Source organism: Armigeres subalbatus, chromosome 3 (genome assembly GCF_024139115.2).
Source record: "Armigeres subalbatus isolate Guangzhou_Male chromosome 3, GZ_Asu_2, whole genome shotgun sequence".
NCBI lineage: Eukaryota > Metazoa > Arthropoda > Insecta > Diptera > Culicidae > Armigeres > Armigeres subalbatus.
The window spans coordinates 64,013,806-64,037,597 of NC_085141.1; the positions used below are offsets into that span (position 1 = coordinate 64,013,806).

The 23,792-nt window shown below is 41.1% G+C and overlaps 4 protein-coding genes and 1 long non-coding RNA gene across 5 annotated transcripts; 3 read left to right on the plus strand and 2 right to left on the minus strand.

Moving 5' to 3' along the window:
* Positions 1 to 278: 278 nt before the first annotated feature.
* LOC134223922 (myelin expression factor 2) lies at positions 279 to 4,939 on the minus strand. Its single transcript, XM_062703146.1, has 6 exons — positions 4,784 to 4,939; positions 3,976 to 4,504; positions 3,533 to 3,653; positions 1,360 to 2,214; positions 1,158 to 1,293; positions 279 to 1,090 (listed from the first exon to the last, which is right to left on the minus strand). Exons 2-6 carry the CDS (start codon positions 4,434 to 4,436, stop codon positions 1,035 to 1,037), a joined length of 1,629 nt encoding a protein of 542 aa, XP_062559130.1. The 5' UTR covers positions 4,437 to 4,504; positions 4,784 to 4,939; the 3' UTR covers positions 279 to 1,034.
* A 2,246-nt stretch (positions 4,940 to 7,185) lies between these two features.
* Positions 7,186 to 9,012, plus strand: LOC134221677 (uncharacterized). Its single transcript, XM_062700864.1, has one exon. It carries the CDS (start codon positions 7,186 to 7,188, stop codon positions 9,010 to 9,012), a length of 1,827 nt encoding a protein of 608 aa, XP_062556848.1.
* A 277-nt stretch (positions 9,013 to 9,289) lies between these two features.
* Positions 9,290 to 11,833, plus strand: LOC134221678 (uncharacterized). The gene is made up of 2 exons (XM_062700866.1): positions 9,290 to 11,388; positions 11,455 to 11,833. Exons 1-2 carry the CDS (start codon positions 9,290 to 9,292, stop codon positions 11,831 to 11,833), a joined length of 2,478 nt encoding a protein of 825 aa, XP_062556850.1.
* A 1,253-nt stretch (positions 11,834 to 13,086) lies between these two features.
* On the minus strand, positions 13,087 to 13,948 carry LOC134220142 (uncharacterized). Its single transcript, XR_009981775.1, has 3 exons — positions 13,822 to 13,948; positions 13,376 to 13,454; positions 13,087 to 13,211 (listed from the first exon to the last, which is right to left on the minus strand). It is a non-coding gene; the product is annotated as an uncharacterized LOC134220142 (long non-coding RNA).
* Positions 13,949 to 15,021: 1,073 nt separating this feature from the next.
* On the plus strand, positions 15,022 to 16,362 carry LOC134227964 (JNK1/MAPK8-associated membrane protein). The gene is made up of 3 exons (XM_062709679.1): positions 15,022 to 15,741; positions 15,854 to 15,988; positions 16,056 to 16,362. Exons 1-3 carry the CDS (start codon positions 15,075 to 15,077, stop codon positions 16,193 to 16,195), a joined length of 942 nt encoding a protein of 313 aa, XP_062565663.1. The 5' UTR covers positions 15,022 to 15,074; the 3' UTR covers positions 16,196 to 16,362.
* The last annotated feature ends 7,430 nt before the right edge of the window (positions 16,363 to 23,792 follow it).

Genomic DNA, 23,792 nt, shown 5'->3' on the forward strand with positions numbered 1-23,792 from the left:
TATAGTAATTCATTTCACCAGAACTCAGAAGATGCCTGGGAATTATCTAGGGGACGGCCTTGACAGGTTTTGTTCTATTATTGTCAGGTGGGTTTTCTATAACTAATTGTGCTCAAATTTAGCCTAAGCATAGTTTCCATATCAAAGAATATTGTGGCGAAATTTCTTAAATTTTGGTCAACAAAAACCCCCTGACTATAATAGAACAAAACCTGCCAAAGCTGTCATTTCCCCTACTTGGGATTTTTACAATGTCATCACAAAGAATACATGGCACGGAAGTGGTTTGTCTAATTTTATTTGTTATCAATTATATGCATACCTCAGTTGAATATGTACGAGTAGGTACCTAAATGATTAATTCGTAGACGGTAGCGTTTTCTCATACAAATTGCTTTATGAAGCCAGAAATTCAACAATAAAAAACTGAATCGACATCAATGCAGAAAAGATCCGGGAGAGTAAAGACAATTAATATTGTCATTTGCTGAACTCTGTGTGTTTATTCCTAATGCCAAAATATTCAGTTCAAAATCATTGCATTATTTTAACTTAAGGATAATTCTAATCTATGCTGTGTAAAACTGTCAATTGCCTTTGACGATTATATTTTAGTTGCTGGAGTGAAACAAAGACGGTGCCCCAAAAACATAATTGTCTCTAAAATTGTTCAGACCCAGAAGTGAACCTTGCGAATACTAGTAGATGGTGTCAACTGATACAACGCTGAAGAATCAAATATATCGAATATTTCGATACTTCTCAAAAATATTCGCAGCCCGATTTAGCTCTTGATGATATCGACAAAAATAAAACGATAAAACAACCAAAACGATGTAAAGGGATTCCCGTGAGCAATTTGATCTAAAGAGAATAGCAAGAGCCGTCCTTACGATTCTCAATGTACAATCCTACACGAGGGACTAAAACACCAACTCATCCTACTAAAACGTATAGCTAATGTAGCTCAAAAGGGCTATGTTTCTCATTACTGGAAGTGAATACGGTAGCGAATGACCCCCGCGTCTAAGTGCTTAGAAGAAGTTTACATCAACAGTACGACCATCGAACCGAGAACCGTCCATTAATTCTGAAATTAGAAATTAGGAGGAATAAACATATAAGATTTGAATTTCAACTATGTTATCAAAACTTACTTATGGCAACCTCAGCATCTCGCTCTTTGGCGAAGCGAACAACGCCGGTGTCCTGTCCACGAATTTCAGCAAACTTTACTTCTCCGACATCACGGAATTTGTCACGGAGAGTTTGCCATGTCCAGGAAACGGGCATCTGTAAATTATAGCGGAAACAATCAAATTAAACAATTCAACAATGTTCCAGTAATGGTTCACTTACGTTGCGGATTACAATCGTGTCAGATGTCTTACGATTGTTTCCGTTGTTCATGCTGCCATAGTTTCGACCGTAATCATCATTAGGCGCAGTGCTGTAATTGCGAACGTTGGACGATCCCATGTCGTAATCGTTTCCTCGGTTTCCGCCACCGCTGCCTCCAAAAGCTCCAGAAGAGTAGTTCTGATTGAAGTTGTTGCCACCAAGACCACCGTCATTACCTCCTCCGCCAAGAGAGCCAAGACCAGCTAATCCGGAATTACCGGATCCACCAAGTCCAGCAAGACCACCACCACCGGCTCCGGTGAGATTACCTAAGCCCGTCAAATTCGACAAACCAGCCGCAGCATTGCTCAAAAGCGAATTCTGCAAATTACCAGTTAGATTGGACAAGCCAACGACGCTGCTAAGCTGAGCGGCGAGATTGCTGTTCAATCCGGACGCAGCGCTCAATAAGTTGGCACCAAGTGGAGGCTGAACTGGAGTCGGAGCAGCGTTTTGGATGGAATTGTTCTGAACCTGATTATTCTGTTGCAACGTGGGAAGATTACGAGCCACGTCCTTCAATGGTTCGCCGTTCGGACCTAGACCGATACCGATACCCTTCAACCCCTCCGGTAGACGGTTAAGCTCACCCTTCTCCGGTACGCGATCGAGACGGACAGTCATGCGACGATCGAACAACATTTGCCTGTCGAACATTGAAATAGCCTGGACAGCCTCGACGGGATGATCGTACTCAACGACTGCGAAACCCCGGCTGTTGCCATCTTTATCGACAGACAAGTCCACATTCTGGACCTTTCCGGCCATCTTAAAGACCTGCTTAAGCTTTTTAGCATCGACCTTGTAATCAAGCTGTAGATTATGGACGGGAAACGATTGGCATAATTCCACACACAAGACGAAAGATGGAAAAGAAAGAAAAACAATATCCTTACGATTAGCTGATTACCATTTCAAGAGAAATTTTCTACTTCAGGTTGGAAACAACTGTTTTGCGGGTTTTATTCTAATGCAATGCGGAATATTTGACATTGAATACATCGTTGGATGAGTTGCACGTTATAGTCACCTCATGAATATGAATCAATTTTCTCATGACCTTATACATACAGTGGTGTTTGAAATGATAGCAGCAAAGGCCGATTTTCTTTCAAAACAGCCGTAACTTCATACAACATTGGCATGCCATAACTTTAATACCCAATGATCGATTGATCTGAAGTGAACTACAAACTATTGCCAGTGAACTACAAATATGTTGAAATTGACATACAGGAAATATCAAATTTATTGAACAGCTTTTAAAAATTGACATACTAGGTCAAATTGTTCGAAATAATAGCAGTGCTTATTTTTGATATATTGGCCGATTTAAATGTCATAATCTACAATTAATTTATATTATTTATATAATATACTAGAGGGTCATACACTAATTACGAAGGATTTTCTATGGCTTTATCAACCCCCCACTCCCCCCATGTAAGACTTTTCCCATACAAATTAATTTTTGTTCATGTGCTGTGTAAGAAAATGATAGACCCCCCCCCTCTCCCTCAAAAGTGCTGACGTAATAAGTGTACGGCCCCTCCTTTACTGCTATTCATTCAATAGTTCTCCAGATATTTACAAAACAAAAGCTATTGTTTGCTGCTATTATTCCGAAAACCACTGTATATTATAGTCCTGTAAGAATGCCGTGAGATTCATATTCATAGTGTTGTTTTCAATCATTTTTTGAATATTTTGAGCCTACAAATTTTTCTAGAAAACCCTCCAATCAAAAATTCATTTTTGGATTGATTATATAGCCTTTCGGTACAACTTTGTTGTATGAGAAAGGCAAAAACAATAGAATATAGAGAAAATCAGGTTCTATGCATCCTTAAATCAGATGGGTTATTTAGCAAAGGTAGCATCATTTGATTATCTCTGAAAAGTGACATATGAAGAAGGACCGAAGGGAATGAATTTCAAATTTATGAATATGTACCAACAACTTCGTTAGTTTCGAAGATAGGCAGACGAAGTTGAGTTAAAAACAATGTCCCAATGCAACAACGGAAACGATGTTTTCTCCTATCACACACCATAATTTTCAATGACCCCACAAAACAGCTTCTAGTTTAAAACTTTAAAATGAGAATAGACTACAACAAACCATACTCACATTGGCAATGAAGATACGGGTATGCAGAGGCCCCTGAATGCCGAGACCTTCCAAGAACTTGATGCTGAGACCGTAGGTATTGAAGTCCGGATTGAAACCACCACCATCATCACGTCCCGAACTATACGACGAATCGAATCAGCAAAAAACATACAACAGAAACAAAATATACATTTCAAATGAGAATAGAAAAAAGTAAGCTCCTCGTTGGACAAGAGATAGGATTTCAAGGGTACGCTTCCTGGTACACGGACACGTTCAAACGAGGTAACGATGAAAATATCTAAATACTGAAAGAAGAGGAACAGCCTGCAAAGGAAACCTATTCGAAGTCCAGGAAACAATTACTATAATCCTCTCTCAAAAAATGATCATGCTTCGAATAAATCCCCTTCCAAGGAATCGTGTTCTTACAAACTAACAAATACCAAACCAACACGCACATTCGATCATCATCACGATCTCGTCGTCGGCTACTATCGTCGCGGTCCCCTCCTCCGCGGAACGATTTGGGCACGACGCGTCCGTACTTGTCCCGTTCGTTTCCATAATCCTCCTTTATTACCAACTGTCGGCCGTTGATGTCAAATCTGTTCATTTTGTCCAGAGCGGATTGTACGTGTTCGGCCTTTTCGAATTCCACAATTCCGCAGCCTCTGGGCTTATTGTTCTCATCGTGGAACAACTCGACGAACGACACATCGCCGACCTCCTTGCGGAACAGATCCTTCAGATCTTGCCAACGGTACTCGTACGGTACGTTCGAGACGTAAATTCTGCGACAATCGCCCCGCTCACGATCACGGCTACGGTCCCGATCGTTGCTAAAGCGGGAACTATTACGGCCACGATCGCTACGGCGGGAACGGTCCCGGTTGTTCTGCTGATCGTTATCGTTATCCATCACTTTCAAAACTTAGTCAAATCAAGGATGAGATGCACACCTTTCGAGAACCAACTACAAACTAGTTGCTAGAAAATAGATCAAAAACTTTTCGATTAGACTGCGGAACCAACGACGTTTAGGTAGAAAATTTAAACATAAACCGGAGGTAAACAACGCTATGTTGCAGGTTAGGTAAACAAGCCGGAGCCAAAATAATCAAAACGGGACAAAGCGGAAAATGAAACGGGCGAAACCCGGGCCCCACATTTTCACTACCTGGCGACGAAAATTTTGCGTTTTCAATGTTTCTCGAATATTTGAACAAATAACAAACCTACTCTAAAAACTCAAAAGTATTATAATACCTGATGATACCAGTGATGAAATAACCGACAATTGATGCAACGGAAGCGTTGTTTTCTAGCACAAATTTGCACTTTTTACCGGCACCACGCGAACACGCACTTTGCAGTTGACGAAGATGAAAGAAAGTTGCAAAAAAGATGGCCGACTTCGTGAGTGGCGAGGATTCTGAAGGGGGAGTACACTGCAAACCAAAACTACCCAAAAGTAAGTTGTTTTCACTCAAAATAATACACGGTTAAAAAAAGTATTTAATTTGAGGTACTTTTTTTTTCTTGCAAATCCCCCCCGCATAATAAAATACAACATGTTATATGGTCAGAATCATTATTACGATGTAAGATAAAGCTTCACAGTTTACGTTGCGGTTATCAAATACTTTTCGGCCGATTCAACCATAACTGCTCGACATCAACACTAAATGTCAATATATAACATGCTGTCCCGAAAATGTTTTATATTTCCTGCATTATATGTCAACATTTTATCATACTGTCTAGCGAAAATTTTGCAGGCGAAAACGGCTGATTTTTTATGGTCACATAACTTAACAACCCATTCAACATATTGTTATTTGTCAAATAACCATACCACAAACTGTTGGAACTTTATATGAGATTGTTCATATACAGTTGTCAACAGTAAAGGATACTGTTGCCGACCACACGGGAAAATGTCCATGTACAGTTTTTAATTATGTGGGCCTCTTTCTTCTATTTGTTGTCATAAAAAGAAGAGCAAAACTACTCAACAAGGGCAGTTGTGTGGGAACCAAACGTTAAGTAAGGTCATGTCGAATAGATTGAGCAAAAAAAAAGTTTGACGGGAAAGGCTCGGGGAAAGGTCAATAGAGATGAGTGACGTGTAGCGCTCGCACACTAATGTGCAATTCGGCATGAGCCTTTCACAGCTTTTTAAATACCACACGTAAAAAAAATAACCTTATATGTTATAGCAAAAAAACATTCGAAAATACTTATACTCTTCTTTATGCCACCTAATGAATGATCCCATATCAAAAAGCTAATAACATTCATAACCCGCATAAATCCAAACGATAGCCGAACCATTATTGGAACGATATACGTTCCAGGTTGAACCATAATGATAATGGTACTTAACCATAACCGTACTGTAGTCTGATAATACTAATGACACACTGGTGGTATAAGTACCATGGTACAAGAATCTTGAAATAAGTACCATATCAATTATTGTCTTTATTAAAGATAGCCTTGTAATAATTTTCTTGTCCTCTTGTACCATGGTACAAGTACCACAGGTGTGTCCTTAGTATAACGTTTTGACCATAGTGACTATGGTTTTCGTAGACCGGACTGTATGAGCAACGGGTTGTTAGGAATGTTAACCGTAAGAAAAAACGATTTTCTTCATACATTTTTTGAGGAAAGTTTGTATCAGTACTATATTGATTATGGTTCGTAGACCGTAAACTTCATTTATTAAGGTTGAGATAATTGTTTTACCATAAACATGTATTGTTCGAAGAACTTAATGTTAATGGGTAACGATATCAACTATGTCCATGATATATTTGTAACTGTACGAAGAACGGTAAATTTGTATGCGGGAAGTTAATGAAAATATAAGTTTCCGAATGTATGTGACTACCCGAATAGAATGATATTATACATCTATTTTTCTAGTTATCGTTTTTTGATTACAGCGAATTGTAATAGAATTTTTAATGGAATCATAAAAAGTATCTGTTCGTCAACCTGTGCATCCCTACCACTCAACATGACAAAAGAGACAAACATACATATTACACATGCCTTTTCTTTCTTGTTAAATAAAGTTAGTTGTTAATCTACCACGTACAAGATCGGTCGTTTTTCTTGAATACAGAAACCCCTCCACAGTACAGTCCGCTAAATTTTCTGATGATCATTGTGGTCCTTCTAGAGCCGGATACGCGAAAGGGGATTAAACGACGTGGTTCTGTGATAAATTCCGTGAAATCAAACAGATCGGAGTTCAACTAGAGCACCAGCTTGGCCGATTGCCGGACGGGTGTTAGTGACGCGCTGGGGAATCATCTCGTGGAGCTCACTACAAGTAGAAGTGAAGAAAGGACGTGTGGCGTCTTTTCTGCAGTGTTTTTGAATCGCTGCGCATTATTTGAGAATCAAGAAGCAGTCGCAGTCGTCGAAGCCGCTCTTGTACCAAGAAGAAAAATAAATCGAACGTTCCGGAAAGTTTGTTCGGGACAGTGCGTTTTCGTTTAGTAAAACAAACATGATACAGTGCGCGAGTGAGAAGGAAAATGTTATCGCCACCTTGTCTTAGGTCGCAAAAGACTCCAAGAACGCCTACCCAAACTGTACATGCTACTGTTGCTGAACAAAAAGTTGAAAAAAAGAAAAAAGAAGGAGTGAAAAGAATGGAAGATCTTCTGAGAGGACTTGTCAATCAGAGAGTGGCAGTACACGGAAAACTCAATCGTGTCAAAACGTCTCTGCAACACAGTGCAAACCAACCTAATCCGAACATAGGAAACGTTCACTTCCTCCAGATACAACAGAAAACAGTGGAAAACTGTTACCATGAATGTAATGGCATCCAAAATCAGATTTATGCTCTGCCACTTCCTGAAGATCGGCTAGCCGAAGAAACAGGGAGTTACATCGAGTTCGAGTCGCTTTACAATCATGTTGCCCTTCAATTGTGTATGCTGATTGAAGCGGTGACCAAATCCGAAGTAGCTAACGCGATCTCTCCTATTGGAACCGATCCCGCTCTTCAAGCGTGGCATCCGAACCAGCCCTATCTTCCACCATTACAAGTTCCTTTGCCGACATTCGACGGATCATACGAGAAGTGGTATTCATTCAAAGCAATCTTCACCACGGTTATGAACCGATATCGCCAAGAAGATCCAGCGCTGAAATTGTTTCACCTACGGAATAGTCTTGTCGGACAAGCAGCTGGTATCATAGACCAAGACTTGATTAACAATAACGACTATGATGCTGCATGGAGGGTGCTTACCCAACGTTACGAAGACAAACGAGTCGTTGTTGACAAACACGTTGAAAACCTTTTCAACCTACCAAAGGTAAGCCAAGAAAATGCAAGTAACTTGCGGAAAATTATCGATACTTGCACCAAGAATGTGGAGGCTCTGAAGCACCAGAACTTACCTGTGGATGGGCTTGGTGAGCAGATGCTAGTGAACCTGATTGCCGGAAAAATGGACAAGAAGCTACGAGTGGCTTGGGAAGCTCGTCAGACGAAGAATGTGCTTTCTACCTATCCGGCAACAATGGATTTCCTGGAAGATCAGTGCCGTATATACGAGAAGCTCGACACCTGTACGAAACCATCAGCTGAAAGTGCCAAACCAAAAACGATGGCTAGAAGCCATACGTTAATATCAAGTGAATCGAAGACTGAAAGAAATGAACACAAGTGTCAAGTGTGTAAGGCAAACCATGAACTTTGGAAGTGCGAAGCCTTTAAGAACAAAACTGTCAGTGAAAAATACGATTTGCTTAAAAAGTGCGGCGCTTGCTTTAACTGCTTTGGCAGAGGTCATCGAACAAACGCGTGTTCTTCATCACATTCCTGCCGAGAGTGTGGAAAAAGGCATCACACCACGCTTCATGAGAACAACGGAAGAAATATTACGAATCGTGCCACAATACCAGTGGAATCGACTGCAACACCCGTTGTAGAACCCGATGTTAACTCAACGACCGCTATTCCAGCAGGGACGATGACAACCCTGTGTGCAAGAGCAGGTGAAATTGAGAAGCAGACTCTACTTTCAACGGCCATTGTTTTGGTCGATGGCTTAGCCAGTACTCCCTACCCATGCCGAGTGCTGCTCGACTCCGCTTCGCAGATGAATTTCGTTACGGAGCGTTTTGCGAATCTCCTCTCGTTGAAAATGATACCCGCTGACTTCACAGTTAGTGGACTCAATAGCAACAAAACTAGGATTGGTCGAATGCTACACACTACGGTCAGGTCTTGCCATACAAACCTATCTATTGACTTGGACTTGCTGGTAACTGCCAAAATCACTGGCGATCTGCCGGTGAAATCATTCGACGTTTCTGGATGGCCAATCTCGAGCAAATTGGCGCTAGCTGATCCGACCTTCAACAAGCGAGGACGTGTCGATATGCTTATCGGCGCCGAATACTTTGGAGTTTATTGGAAGAGGCCGATTCGAACTTGGAACCAATCTCCCAACACTAAGTAATACCAAGCTGGGTTGGATTGCTGGAGGAATAATAAGGCATGATGCGCCAATCATTGCACATACCTTCTGCCAGACAATAAGTGACGAGTCACTCATAGAGCTACTAAGAAGCTTCTATAGCGTAGAGGCTTGTGATGAGATTCGGCCAACTGTAGGAGTGGACGAAGATATGTGTTTAGAGCATTTCCGACAAACACATCAACGAACTAAGGAGGGAAGGTATGTTGTGCGACACCCCTTTAATGAACGGAAAAATGAATTGGGAAGTTCTCGTGAAATGGCGTTAAAACGGTTCCTTCACTTGGAGCGCAAACTTGAAAGGCAACCGGAACTGAAGGAACAGTATTCGCAGTTTATAGCAGAGTACGAGCAGTTAGGCCACATGCGAGAGATACAGGAAGAGCCAAACGAGAACGTGGGATCGGTATATTATTTACCACATCATAGCGTGCTGAGGCCTACCAGTACGACGACTAAGCTAAGAGTCGTATTCGATGGATCTGCCAAGACGACCACAGGTGTCTCGATCAATGATGTACTTATGACGGGACTGACAATCCAAAACGATCTGGCTGCAATTCTTCTTCGTTTTCGAGGATTTCGATACGTCTTTACGTTAGACATTCCGAAAATGTTCCGCCAGGTTGGAATACATCCGCAAGACGCCAGCTATCAACGTATATTCTGGCGATACAACCGAAACGATCCTCTGACCGTACGAGAGCTATTGACGGTTACATACGGCTTGGGGCCGTCGCCGTTTCAAGCAACCATGGCGCTGAGGCAAACTGCTGTTGACCACAAGGATGAGTTTCCAGAAGCAGCTAAGATATTTGAAAGGGGTACATACATGGATGACATCCTGACGGGCGCCGATACTTTACCCAAGGCGTGTCAACTTCAACGTGATGTGACGGAGTTACTGGCGAAGGGCTGTTTTGGTGCTCATAAGTGGTGTGCTAATCATTCGGACATTGTTCAAAACATTCCTGAAGAGCTACGAGGTAACTCTGTTGAAGTAACGGACGACAATTCCAAAACGATGGTAAAGACTCTGGGCGTGGCATGGAATCCAATTCAGGATTGGTTTTCCGTGTCAGTTCCAGACTACGATGATGTGGATGGATTAACTCGTAGAAGGCTCCTGAGTCAACTAGCAAAAATTTTCGATCCTCTGGGCTTCTTTGGTCCGGTGATAACAACAGCGAAGCTTATTCTGCGAGAGGTTGGCGAATTGCAAATTGATTGGGATGATCTAGTCCCTTCCGACGTTGGTTCCAAATGGCGGTGTTTTCGAATCGAGATGAAGATGCTGCAGCAGGTACAGCTGCCGAGGTGGATATCCTGGGATAATAGTCTCAAACTTGAACTGCACGGATTTGCGGATGCTTCGGATTCGGCGTACGGAGCATGCCTGTATACGCGTGCCATTTTTCCTGATGGCTCAATCCAAATGCGGCTTGTATACAGTAAATCTCGCATTCTACCGAAGAAAAAGTTTAGAAATAAAGCCATCACAACCCCACGGGCTGAACTGCTGGCGGCATTGCTGCTATCTAAAATGGTTGTAAAGTTGTTGAATGCCATGGAATTGGAATTCGAGTCGAAGTTTCTTTGGAGCGATTCGAAAATTGCACTAGCGTGGATAAAGAAAGCTCCTAACACGTTACACACTTACGTGTCGAATAGGGTCGCCGAAATACAAAAACTGACACAATGTTGCAGCTGGAAATATATTCCCACCAACGAAAACCCCGCCGATCTAATATCTCGCGGCGAGCATCCGAAGAAATTGATTGAATCGAATATATGGTGGAATGGACCATCAATGCTCAACTGCCTTTCTGTAGCTGAAAAGGCCGAAGAAGCCGAGATGCTAGACGAAGAGTTGCCGGAATTGCGTTCTGGTGTAGTGCTAACTGCGACCGCTCCTGTTGAACGACTGTCTATTTTTGACAAGGTCAGCAGTTTTTTGAAGATCGTTCGTAGCATGGCCTACTTAACACGTTTCCTGAATTACATTATGTCCAAGAAGAAGAATGTTATCAAAGGCTCACTCACTGCTGACGAAATTAGTAAATCGATACTTTTGATAGTGCGGTTGATTCAACAGGAAACTTTCAAACCAGAAATCCTTGCATTGATGAGTGGCGAGAATACCAAACATCGTCTCAACGGATTGAAGGCTTTCATAGACCCCGAAGACGGCATTTTACGTGTAGGTGGAAGACTCAAACGAGCCTTTATACCATATGATAGTCGTCATCAAATGCTACTGCCTTCTAAACATCCAGTCACCGAAGCACTCATACAATATTTGCACTTGGAAAACTCGCACATCGGGCAGAAGGGTCTGCTCGCGATTGTGCGGCAACGGTATTGGCCACTAAATGTAAAAAGTACGATTCGCAAGGTAATTCGAAGCTGTATACCTTGCTTCAGATCAAACCCTTTGAAGACAACGCAAATGATGGGTGACCTGCCATCATATCGCATCCGTCCTGCTCCTGTCTTCACGAACACCGGTGTGGACTACGCCGGACCATTTTTTATTAAATCTTCTTCAGCTGCTCGCAAGCCCCAAATAACAAAGGCATATGTAAGCTTATTTGTGTGTATGCAGACCCGTGCTATACACCTAGAATTAGTTTCTGATCTGACGACCGATGCGTTCCTAGCGGCTCTAAGGCGCTTCACAAGTCGACGAGGATTACCGAAAACGATGCATTCCGACAACGCAACCAACTTTTTGGTGCATGTTCTGAGTTGCATGAATTGTGGCAGTTATTTCAAAACCAGAGCGCTACCGGAAAAATTTTGAGCTACTGTGCTAATAATGGAATTGAATGGGCGTTCATTCCACCACGGAGCCCACACTTTGGTGGTATTTGGGAGGCTGGCGTAAAACAGGTTAAATATCATCTCAAGCGTATCGTCGGTGACCGAAGGCTATCCTATGAAGAATTGTACACCACGCTGACACAAATTGAGGCTGTGTTAAATTCTCGACCCTTGGCGCCGAGTTCAGACGACCCCAGCGATTTCACAGCTATTACGCCAGCCCATTTTTTAATCGGTCGAGAAATGCAAGCTGTAGCAGAACCGTCATACTCGAATCTGAAAGAAAATACACTGTCAAGGTGGCAGTTAGTGCAAGTTATGTTACAACATTTTTGGAAACGATGGACATCGGATTATCTTCCGGAGCTTCAAAATCGCTCGAAATGGCTCAAGACAACGAAAATAAAGAAGGGGTCGCTAGTATTGCTGGTAGACCAGAACACAGCTCCGTTACAATGGCCGCTTGGAAGGATCGTAGCTACGCACCCTGGAGCTGATGGAATCATCCGTGTTGTAACCGTAAAGCTAGGAAGCGGAGGAGAGTTTAAACGTGCCGTCACGGAGGTTTGTTTACTGCCGTTCGACCATGAAGAGGATTGAAATCGACATTTCAACGCCGGGGAGGATGTTCGTCAACCTGTGCATCCCTACCACTCAACATGACAAAAGAGACAAACATACATATTACACATGCCTTTTCTTTCTTGTTAAATAAAGTTAGTTGTTAATCTACCACGTACAAGATCGGTCGTTTTTCTTGAATACAGAAACCCCTCCACAGTACAGTCCGCTAAATTTTCTGATGATCAGTATCAAACAATAATTATACTACGAATAATATTCATGATAGCGTCTATAATAATTTGATTTTAGATGATACACTCAATGGGTCGTTAAGTATCGTTACCATTCAAAAAGGCCAATTTTTTCATATATTTTTATTGGGCGATTTTACCAGATATCATTAGTTTATCATCATTTATTTTTCTTGCAATGATTCGGAGTATAATCGATTTTAACAAAGAAGATTAGTAGTATGAGATTTCGTAAAACGAATTCCGGACCAAATAATTATTCAGTGTTTAATCTAGATTGAAAAGCGTGTAATAATTATTTAATTATATGATAACCGTATTATAGGATGTATAATATTATTCTATGAACTACGATACTGGATATGATAGTTCAGAAGGTGTTTTCTCAGTTTATAATAAATAAATGATCATCAAACAAGTTTTATTTACATTTAATTTATCATCTTATATAATTATTATTTGCCATCTTATATTGAAATTTTGTTGATTGATTTTTGATGATAATCAGTGTCTCTTCACAGATTTCGATGGTGCTGCATGTTCCTATAAGAAATCAAAGAAAACAATGAATAACAGCTTGAAATCAGTCCTGGATGTGCATTTTTCATGCCCCGATTTTTTGATAAGCATGCCCCATGGAATAATTAGAATGCCAGCGCTGATTTTTATATAACATGGTTATTAAGCCCATCATAAACTATTCTCACCTTCGCAAGCGTTTTTTCGCTGCTCAACCACATCCGCTCGCGCAATGGCGTACTGTTTCCCGGTATGAGGTTGATATTTCTGGAAATAAACAATAAATATATATTATTCACAAGATTACCCAAGTAACCATGAAGCTATATATGCTTGTAAAAAACACAGCCCTAAAAGTTGATTTAAAGTGGAAAAGGGCAATTATAAGACCGAATTAATGGTTCATTGCTTTGGCATGTTGAAATAAAGCACCAGTAATGCATCGCTGCATTCGTATTGCTGATTTAGAGTATCGTTGTCTGACAGTTGATAAATAAATGCAACAACACATCGTTAAAACAGATCTAATGCAATTAGCATTTAGCATGCCGATTTATGAATGATATATGTGCAATATTGTAATGCTTGGTGTTACTTGGGTATTCATGATTTGTATAATATAGTTTATACTTACATGCATTATAATCCGTTTAATTTTAGGTTTTCTTCCGCACAAACACAATGCACACCGTCATTAACTTCGAAAAAAAAAACTTGAATGGCAGTTGGATCTGTTGCCGATGCGATTGTCACTATCACACTGAAAAAGAAACAACTTCATTTCTGTGTTGGTGAATATCTAAATTATTTATGGTGAGATTCGTACACAATAATATGATATCAGGTAATCATTATTATAACATGTATAATCTGCAAATTATTATATATGATCGTGGTTTTATTTCTGTCAATCATATAATTGTACAAGTATCATACAGTTTAAAATGATTATAAGTGGAATGGAATGCCAATAATATCAACCATTCGGCGTACCATTTATTTCTATTCGGGTAATGCGATGTATTAGTTTTTTCTTATACATGTCGTTAAGCGCCTGCTTTGGCAAAAAAGTATTAGAAATATTTATAATAATAAACATCATTACACTTTTTCACGTGCACCTGAATTTTCTTTGATTTTTTGTGAATTTTTTCATATGGGTAACTCATACAGTCGGGATTCGCTGGTTGGGATTTTAATACTTGGGTCACTTTTTAGTTGGGCCTCCGCTGGTTGGGCCATGGCCCAACTAAAAAGCAACCGTACGTCAAAATTCAATGTAAACACGGAAAACGGGATTGGGCGTCACTGGACATCATTTGTGATGTTCAAGTCGAAATACACGTGTTCAAATGGCTGTCAGTTGGCCCAACCAAAAAACCGAATTCGTTAGTTGGGCCGAGGTCGTGGTTGCATTCCCACTAATTTTCCACTCGAAATATAATGTGAGAATATTAATTTGTTACAAAGAATACAAAACTCAAACAAAGTTTATTTTTATTTTTTCCCAAAATAATAACTATTGTTATGAAGTATTCTTCTCAATATTAGATCAGAAACGAACATAACCACAATCTTCAATGTTTGGCTCCGGCACAATAGAAAATTTTGGCTTCAGTTTGACAACCAAATCGATTCTATCCGCACCACCCAGATGACAACAAAGGGGAGGGTGGGAGATGCAAGAGAAAAAAAGTACCTAAAATTAGGTACTTTTTTCTAACCGTGTATGGGTAGTCCAATAATTATTCTAGAATTATTCTCCTGCAAAAGAGCATACTTTCAGTTTTGCGTGCCCATTTTAATGTTACGTAATTTATGATGGACAAATCGTTTGTTGTTGTTCAAGCAAATGTCAAAACAAAAAGTTGATAAAAATATTTCGCTATGGACGAAAACAATTTTGGATCCGCGGTTTTCATCGGTGAAAGTGTGCAGAAAACGGTGGAAAAGTGCCCAGGACTATACTGTGGTCGGACGCTTCTGGAAAACTCATCCTACAGCGAATGTGGTGCTTGTATGCGGGGTTTCCGCGTGGACAAGCAGTACATTTGCTCGCCCTGCCAGAATGACCTAAGCCAGTACGATTGGTTGTATCTGGGCTTCATGGCCATCCTTCCGTTGATCATCCATTGGTTCTGTATTGATCTAAACCGTCAAAATCAGAGAAAGTTCACCAAGGGAGAAATGATCCTGCACGCGAGCGCTTGCATCGAGGTGCTGCTGTCCGCTTTCCTAACCATCCTATTTACGGATCCAATCTGGGAGATGCGGATCAATTCTTGCGGTGTGCGCCGGCTATCCGATTGGTACACACTGTTCCACAATCCAACACCGAACTATGAGACGACGCTATACTGTACACAGGAAGCAGTTTACCCTCTGCAAACGATGATCTTCGTGTTCTACTTATTTTGTGTTACGTTCATGATGATCATCCGGCCGGTGCTAAATGCAAGAGCTCTACCAGTTTGCGGGAAAATGGCAGTATATTACGCATTGTACATTTTCCCCATACTTTGTCTGCTTCATGCTGTGGCAGGAGGATTGATTTGTAAGTTCATACTAAGAATAAGCCTAATCGAGTAAACCAAATTTGGTTTACCCAAAATTCTAAATATCCATATCATTATTCTTTGAAACAATGTTTTTAACACAATTTACAGATCATCTATTCCCTTACCTTGGAATCATAATCTCTGTGGTCTCGAATGCACTTCATTTTTCCTTCAAACTAGACCAGACGATGAAGTCGCTGCTGGAAAACTCCGTCACTCAGATGCGAAATGTCACCATTATCTGTAAGTTGCATCTTCCGATTTGAATAATCGTAACTATGACTCATATAAATCACAACTACAATTCTAGTGGGCCATTGGTTGTTGCTAGCGTATGGGATCATATCGATTCGCTATGGTGTATCCTACTTTTCCCTGTTACTCGTGCCCGTTCCTGCTTTATTTTACATATTTACTGCTAAGTATACCGATCCAGATAATTTTAAATGAATTTTTAGCTTTAATATTTATATTGAATACGTTTTTAGTATTATATAGACATAATGTGTTTTATTTGCTGTTGCATTAGAAAAGTTTCTTTTTAACGTAGATGAAATTTCACAAAGGCCTGGTAATATGACAGAATGGATAAACAAACAGGTTCGGGGTATATTGTATTTGTTTTACTATTTTGTATTTTGTATTTTATAAGGGTGACATTTAATTCTAAAGTAGGTAGCTCGTAATCCGTTCCTACCAACCATTTATTTCCTCATCTCCATTTGGTGCTTTCAATGCGTTTCCCTTTAAAGTATTATTGTCAATGAAAATAAGATATGGGAACTTTGTCATCAAGTCAAGATACATGATATCATATGATAAGGCTCCTCCTCTAAGTTAAGGCTATTGTCTTTTGTTACAACTCAGAAGACGGTATGACAGCAAATTAGTTGTAAGGCAAAATGTACCTTCCTTAAATGTTAGTGTTCACCCGGTATTAGGCGAAATGTCATGCGTTGTTTTCTTTAATAGTTTGCCTTTGCCGGTATGAAGTAAAGTTTGTTGTTTCGCCTTATATAAATGTTCGCTGTTGCCCTGTAAGATATGTTTTGCTTCCAGGGTTTGCAGAAATCGCTCTCAATAGATAACGAATAACAATAAAAGAGAGGCAAAAACATATTTGAATCATAACAAGCCATGAAAACAAAACTATCGCACTCTTTATTGTAACAAGTTTTATGACGACGCTCAACATCGCGATCTAACGTTTTATAAAACACATTTCATGAATCTCATTTTTCTTAGTCAAATGTTATTTCTTTATCAAATTGGTTTAAATTTGCCGCTCTAACAATTTTACCGTTAGCCGTTAAAGGAAAAAAAATACACGCTTCTGAGGCAATTCCTCGAAGCTTTGAGTTCCAATTCCATATATTTTTTGACTCCTTTACGACAATTGTGGTGAGAGATCAATTTTGAGGTTACACGCAGGAAAATAAGTGTATTTACACATGACGAAGCAAAAATAAGTGTGCGTGCGACAAAACGCCACTCACCTCAATATTATCCGCCTGATCAACCTTCTTTAACGTTTGTTTGAAAACGCCCGGGCTCTTTCAACTACTAGCATTAGCATTGAGGAATTAGCATTGCATTAGCATTAGCATTGAGCAATTCGCACAAATTCGTAGGTGGTACAAGCCTGAACTATTATATGAGAGTAGCATCACTTTCATTCGTTACCACAGATATTGATTTGGGACTAATCAATATCTCTTAGATGGAAGCAATGCACTCTCCAATAGTCCAGATCTGTCCTGGCCACGTCCTTGCGAATGCTGGGGAAGAGGAAGGATGTTTAGTCGGATATCTACTTAAGAAAGATGCAGAGAACTCTACGACCTCTCATAGGTACCACGGGAGGTTTTGGGATTGTTAGTGTGGAAGGTTATAACAGTAGGAATCGTGTTGGTAGAACGTGAAGCACAGAAAGAACTATGATAGAATTACAAAGTAAGAAAGGGACGAGCCTGGAATTGAACCCACGACCTCCTGCTTATAAGGCAGAAGCGGTAGCAACTAGACCACCGAGCTCGTCCATAGCATTAGCATTGAGGAATTCGCACAAATTCGTAGCTGGTACAAACCAAGACTACTTATTGTATGAGAGTAGCATCACTTTTTTCCGTTACCACAGGTATTAAATTGGGACTAATCACTAATCAGTATCTCTTAGATGGAAGCAATGCACTCTCCAATAGTCGAGATCTGTCCTGGCCACGTCCTTGCGAATGCTGAGGAAGGAGAAGGATGGTTAGTTGGACATCTACTTAAGAAAGATGCAGATAACTCTACGAACTCTCATAGGTGCCACGGGAGGTTTTGGGATGGTGTGCGAGGTTATAATGGAACGTACACACGTTCAAGCAGTTTGACCAACATTGACTCCACCTCTCGTTTATTCAAACATTCATCAAGTTTTACCAACAGCGGCATGAACAATCAATTTATTCGACCAACAATATCACACACGAACGACCGAAGCACCAACTTGAGCACCAACCATCAAAAAATATATGGGGGTTTGTGCAACTTCACTACAAATGCTCAAACATGTTCGGCAAACCTTGACTGCACCCCCGACAACTCAAACCAAAATCAAACCGTTTTTAATTTTTTTCCAACCGAGCCGCCAACTGTCAAATGGTTATTCGAACAGCTTCACACACGTTCAAACAAAGCAGCAATCGAAGCGTTTTCTTGGGGGCGGAGTCAATGTTCGACAAACTGCTTGACTGGTGTGTACGATGCATAACAGTAGAAATCGTTTTGGTAGAAGGTGAAACACAGAAAGAACTAAGATAGAAATACAAAGTAGGAAAGGGACGAGCCTGGAATTAAACCCACGACTTCCTGCTTATAAGGCAGAAGCGGTAGCCACTAGAACACCGAGCTCGTCACACCCGGGCCCTTTCAACTACTTATCACATTTTTGTTATAAAGCCTTTTTGTAACGGCATTTTTTTGACTCGCTATATTTTTCCTCTTTGGCGGATTTCAGCATATGTCATTTGTTCACATTCCACTCTTGTTTTTTTAAATCATCGTGCCTTTTCTCTTTGGCGGTATTCAATACACGCCATTTTACTCCGGTAGTTTTCTTCATATGCCATATTTTGTTTTCCAGCAGGATGTTTTTTTATTTAGCATTTTTGTCTTCCGGCGGTTTTCCTTACTCGCCATTTTGTTATGCACAGGGAGTTTTTTCTCTTGGGGGCAATAGGGACTATGTCCAAGGGCCTGACGACCCCTCCCCTAGGTATCTGTGAGTCAGGGGGCCTGCCAGGTAGTGGTGGGGTTTGGCAGTGGGCTCTGCCAAATCTCTATAAAACGCTGCATGAGTCCGGAAGCAGGCCCTATCAAAGCGACCGTGTGCCGCTCAAAGCACGCAATAGCCCAGGGAGTGCCAATGGCACAGTTTCCATCCCGGGACATCCCGGGACAAAAAATCCCGGGATTTGGGAAAATTCGGGATTTCCCGATTCCCGGGATATTATTTTTGAAATCCCGAAAATCCCGGGATACCCGGGACAAAAAATATTGTTTCATTTCCGGTTCACAAATAGTGTAATTTCTCTTCTTACAAAAGTTATTTGTTTTGAAAGCGAAACTCAACTTAGGTAATAAACTCATATCATATTTGTATACCTCCCATCAGATATGTTTTTTTTTTCAAGTTCGTTTAGTTGGTAGGCTCAGGCATGTATACGGAGCCAAGGTTCTTTGTGATGCACAATCGATATCATCTTATTATTAAATTAGTAAGAGAGGAACAGTCATGAAAAAATCTGAGATAGTTAATAGAACACCTTCACAAACAATATTGGATCCCCCTATACCACTCAATGGAGGGCTACTGACTGATACTTTTTTTCCAGCAGCTACAGTACAAGATCAGCTACATCTATTTGGCGCCTGCTTCCTACCCATCTCCCGTCTACAGCGAGGTTGTTTACACTAGCTGATATTCGCCTTGCTAATCTCCTTGCGCCGCCCAACATTTAGTCAGTCTTCCTGAGCTTCATGTCTCCAAAACAATTCTTGATCCAATTCATGTCCTTCCAATCGACGTTCGTACAACAAAATTTCCAGCACATGCGCAAGTATAAATGGTCCGACCCCGATGCTCTGCCTATTTTTTTTTGCTGCTGATCAGCTCCTGACCAAAGCTTCGCTTGGACTCCTACTGACCAACTCCCCAACCTCCCACTAAATTCTGTACGGCGCCCGTGACTTTCGCAGCCAATGCATGATCCCACGATACCACGAAACTTATGCGCCCGATCCATGGATCCCGGACTGCGATTACGTTTCTGTAGATAATCCATCGACACTATGTTTAAGAACCGAAATCTTCCTGGACCATAATCTGTTCCAGCGTTGTTAATCGATGAATTATCGTCGTTAATTTAACGGCAACTTCGATAACGATAATGGTTGTACGATGATGTTTTGTTAACGATAAAGTGAGCGTTGATTTAACGATATCGTTATCGAGTACTCGTTGATTTATCGATAATTATCGAGTTAACTGTAACGTATACTACAGTTAAAAGTACAAATATTCTCAAGTTGGTTTTACAAAACTTATTTCAAGCATTGCATCGCCTTCAAATATTCAGAATCGCGTTTAAATCGTGGATTTAATTGGAATTCGAGAAGGTCACCGAATTTACCAATCATTAAAAAAAAGAGTCTTAGTTTTCAATAGTAATAAAATATTTTAAATGTCTTAACTGTTTAGTTTGGTTTTATTAACAAAACACCCAGTTAAACGATTATTGTATGACCAACAGTGAGGACAAAATTCCTCAGCCTAACCGAATCATACTGAATAGGGGACGAAGTTAGCTCACCAATGCATTGAGAGTATTTTTACTCGCTGCTAGAATGCAGTAATGCAGGTCGCTGCATCAAATATTGTTTGAGAGTTTTATAAAATATGAACTTTACCCCTTAACATTGAATAAAATCGTTTTTAAATAAAAAAATAAGTTTTCTAAGGAAACATCGAAAAATCCCGGGATCCCGGGATTTCCCGGGATATTCGAACAAGTTCATCCCGAATCCCGGGACAACGAAAATGGCCGGGAAATGGAAACTCTAGGCACATCAGGATTAACGCCAGAGATATCCTGATTATGGCATACTGGCTGCATGTCTACTGGCTTTGTCTTTGGATATTGTAATACTGTGAAGCGAGGGTTGGTAGTCGGGTCATTCTATTCTCTTAGTAAGGCTGGGTGACACTGACCTGAATTGGCGAATGGGCTAATGGCCAGGCTGTCTACGTCCCGTAAAACCGAGGCGGGCCTTATAGCAGGCGGTACAATTCTGTCACCAGTCTGACAAACTGCGTGGGAGTAGGCTCAGATGCACATTCCTGACTTGCGCTGATCTGGCTCTGAACACGCAAGTGTCAACCCTCGCATGGCCTCCCTGCATTCTGCAAGATATGTATAGATAAGCATGGGATCACAATAGGCGACTACTCCAGCAGGATTCTACAGCAGCCGTAAGGGGGACCCAATAGCAATGATTTTTTCAACCTACAAAAATACTGTTGAGGATGTTGATGGCAGGTCTGGCGAAAAGGAGCCTTAATAGGTCACCCCAAAGATCGCCGGGCTAAGGCGACGGGAAGGCTCGTGGTGGGTCAGAGGATATGCCGGTTGAGGTAAAAATCGACGGCCCTACTCTAACCCGGGTCATCAAGTCGTTGATGACCAGCCACGAGGAAGGCGGCGGCCAGAAAATGGAGGTGATCACGGACATTACGGACGTGATTATGTCTTTTCTGGACAACCGTTGCAGATATAGTAGGGACTTCAAACAGGCCGTACTAACCCTCTGCTCGGTGGTGGTTGAGGCGAAGTCGGAGTGGAGGTCCCTACTAGAGGTCAGTAAGGAGGCAGAACGGAAGATTCGCCTTTTTACTGAGGAAAAGGAGTTGGCGATAAGTCAGGCGGCGAAGGTCAGTGAGGAGGACTTGCGGGCGGTTCCCCATTCAGGAGATAATATCATCATAATTGAAACAGATTTTACGACCGTAATTGTGGTGAATGATTTGTTTACCGGCTTTATCGGTCATTTCTACTCAAAGTATGAGGGAGTAGATAATCGAAAGATAATTGAAAATCATTAGATTGAAAGCCGTTCGCTAGGGCGCGAACAAGTATGAAGCGATAGAAGGTGAAAGGGAGAAAGGAAGACCATCTATTGAACAGCACACAATCGAAGCGTGAATCTTCTTGCCTAACGCCCTGGTTGTGGACGGCTTGGTTAGTGGTATAGAAACCACCGTGCCAAGACAGGCAAAAAGATCCAGGCAACGATCTCCCCATGTGCTGTTTTGTTTTATATCTAGTTCTATCGATCGGCAGGTTTATGCGGAATTCGCACTACCACTCATGGCGGTATGTCCATATCGTGACGTGTTCTTCCAATCACCTGATTTCGATCTTATTGGATAGAACCTCATTTTTTTTTGTTATCTTGGCACGGTGGTTTCCATACCACTAACCAAGCCGTCCACAACCAGGGGGTTAGGCAAGAAGATACACGCTTCGATTGTGTGCTGTTCAATAGATGGTCTTCCTTTCTCCCTTTCACCTTCTATCGCTTCATACTTGTTCGCGTCCTAGCGAACGGCTTTCAATCAGGTGGATGGCACGACGCCATGTTTTTGATGCCAGCATCTCCAGCATCTCATGTGTCAAACTCATGTTTTTGTTTTGAAATTTGGATTTAAACAAACAAAGATAAACATCAATATTTCTTGATTAAATTCTGTATACAAACTGTATAATTTGTATTTAAATTTGCCTGGTTCGTTTACTATATTATGCGCAAATATGAAATGTTTCGTTTTATCATGTGAAAGTGATTTTCATAATTACAAGTACGAAAATGATATTCCCGATATTCCACAAGAAAAAATTTCGGCACATCGAATTCCGGAAGATCCGACTCGGAGACATTTGTGGCTACAAGCAATAGCCAATGCCGAGAATAGAATAATTTATCCGGATGAAATCAATTTCAAAGCTATAAGAATTTGTTCCATGCATTTCCGAGGAACCGACTTCTTAATAAAAAACGGGAAAAGGTTCCTAAACATATCCGCTATCCCTACACTTTTCGGAAGTTCTGGGGAAACAGATAGGTGTGATATGATATATTTATTTCGTTAGATATTGCCTGCAACACAATATATAATTTTATCTTTAGTAATCTGAGAGATTCTGGTTTCGACGAAGTTGGCGATGGTCTTCAAAAACCGTTGCCATCCGCTTCCGGAGCCATTGATGAAGCTACGCATATCAACGGTAATACCAGAGTTCTGATCGCCATGACATCCGTATGTAGCAACACCGAAGAGACCAACAATCCGGTCCTCAAACGTATTTCTCACATTCCTGCTACACCTGCTTCCGTAATTACCAGAAACATCTGTTCTTTGCTCCCAAAGAACAAAATTCAGTCTGCTTCCCGTTCCGGTAACACCGAGTTTGTAAATCTTCCAAACCAAAAGCACAGATTTCAAACAAACACAACCGTTCCAGCAACCAGCATAGACGAAAATCCTTCGCTTCCGAAGTGTAGTAATCTGATTTGGTCAACAGGCGCTATCGAAAATATCGATCTCCCGGTTCAAGACCGTAATTGTGAGATTCCAGTTATATCCACTTTCGGAATAACTGTAGACGTAAGCCCGATTAAAAAGCATACATTAAATGCACCGACAATATCCGCTGTGAAAACCATCCCAAACACCCTGCCTTCGTTTTCGGAGTTCAGTATTCGGCCTATTTCCGCTTCCGGAAACACTGAACATTTCGTTTCACCGGATCAAACGCGAAGATTTCAAGCTTCAACTGCATCTGCTTCGGGAATCTCTGGAGAAGTTATCACCCCTCTTCTAAAGTGTAAAAATCAGATTCATTCTACTTTTGCTCTCCGAATTGACGAAGCCGCCAATTCCTCAGTGCAACAGCTTGAAGCTTCATCCGCTTGCGGAATTAGTGATTGCACCAGTCCTTCGATA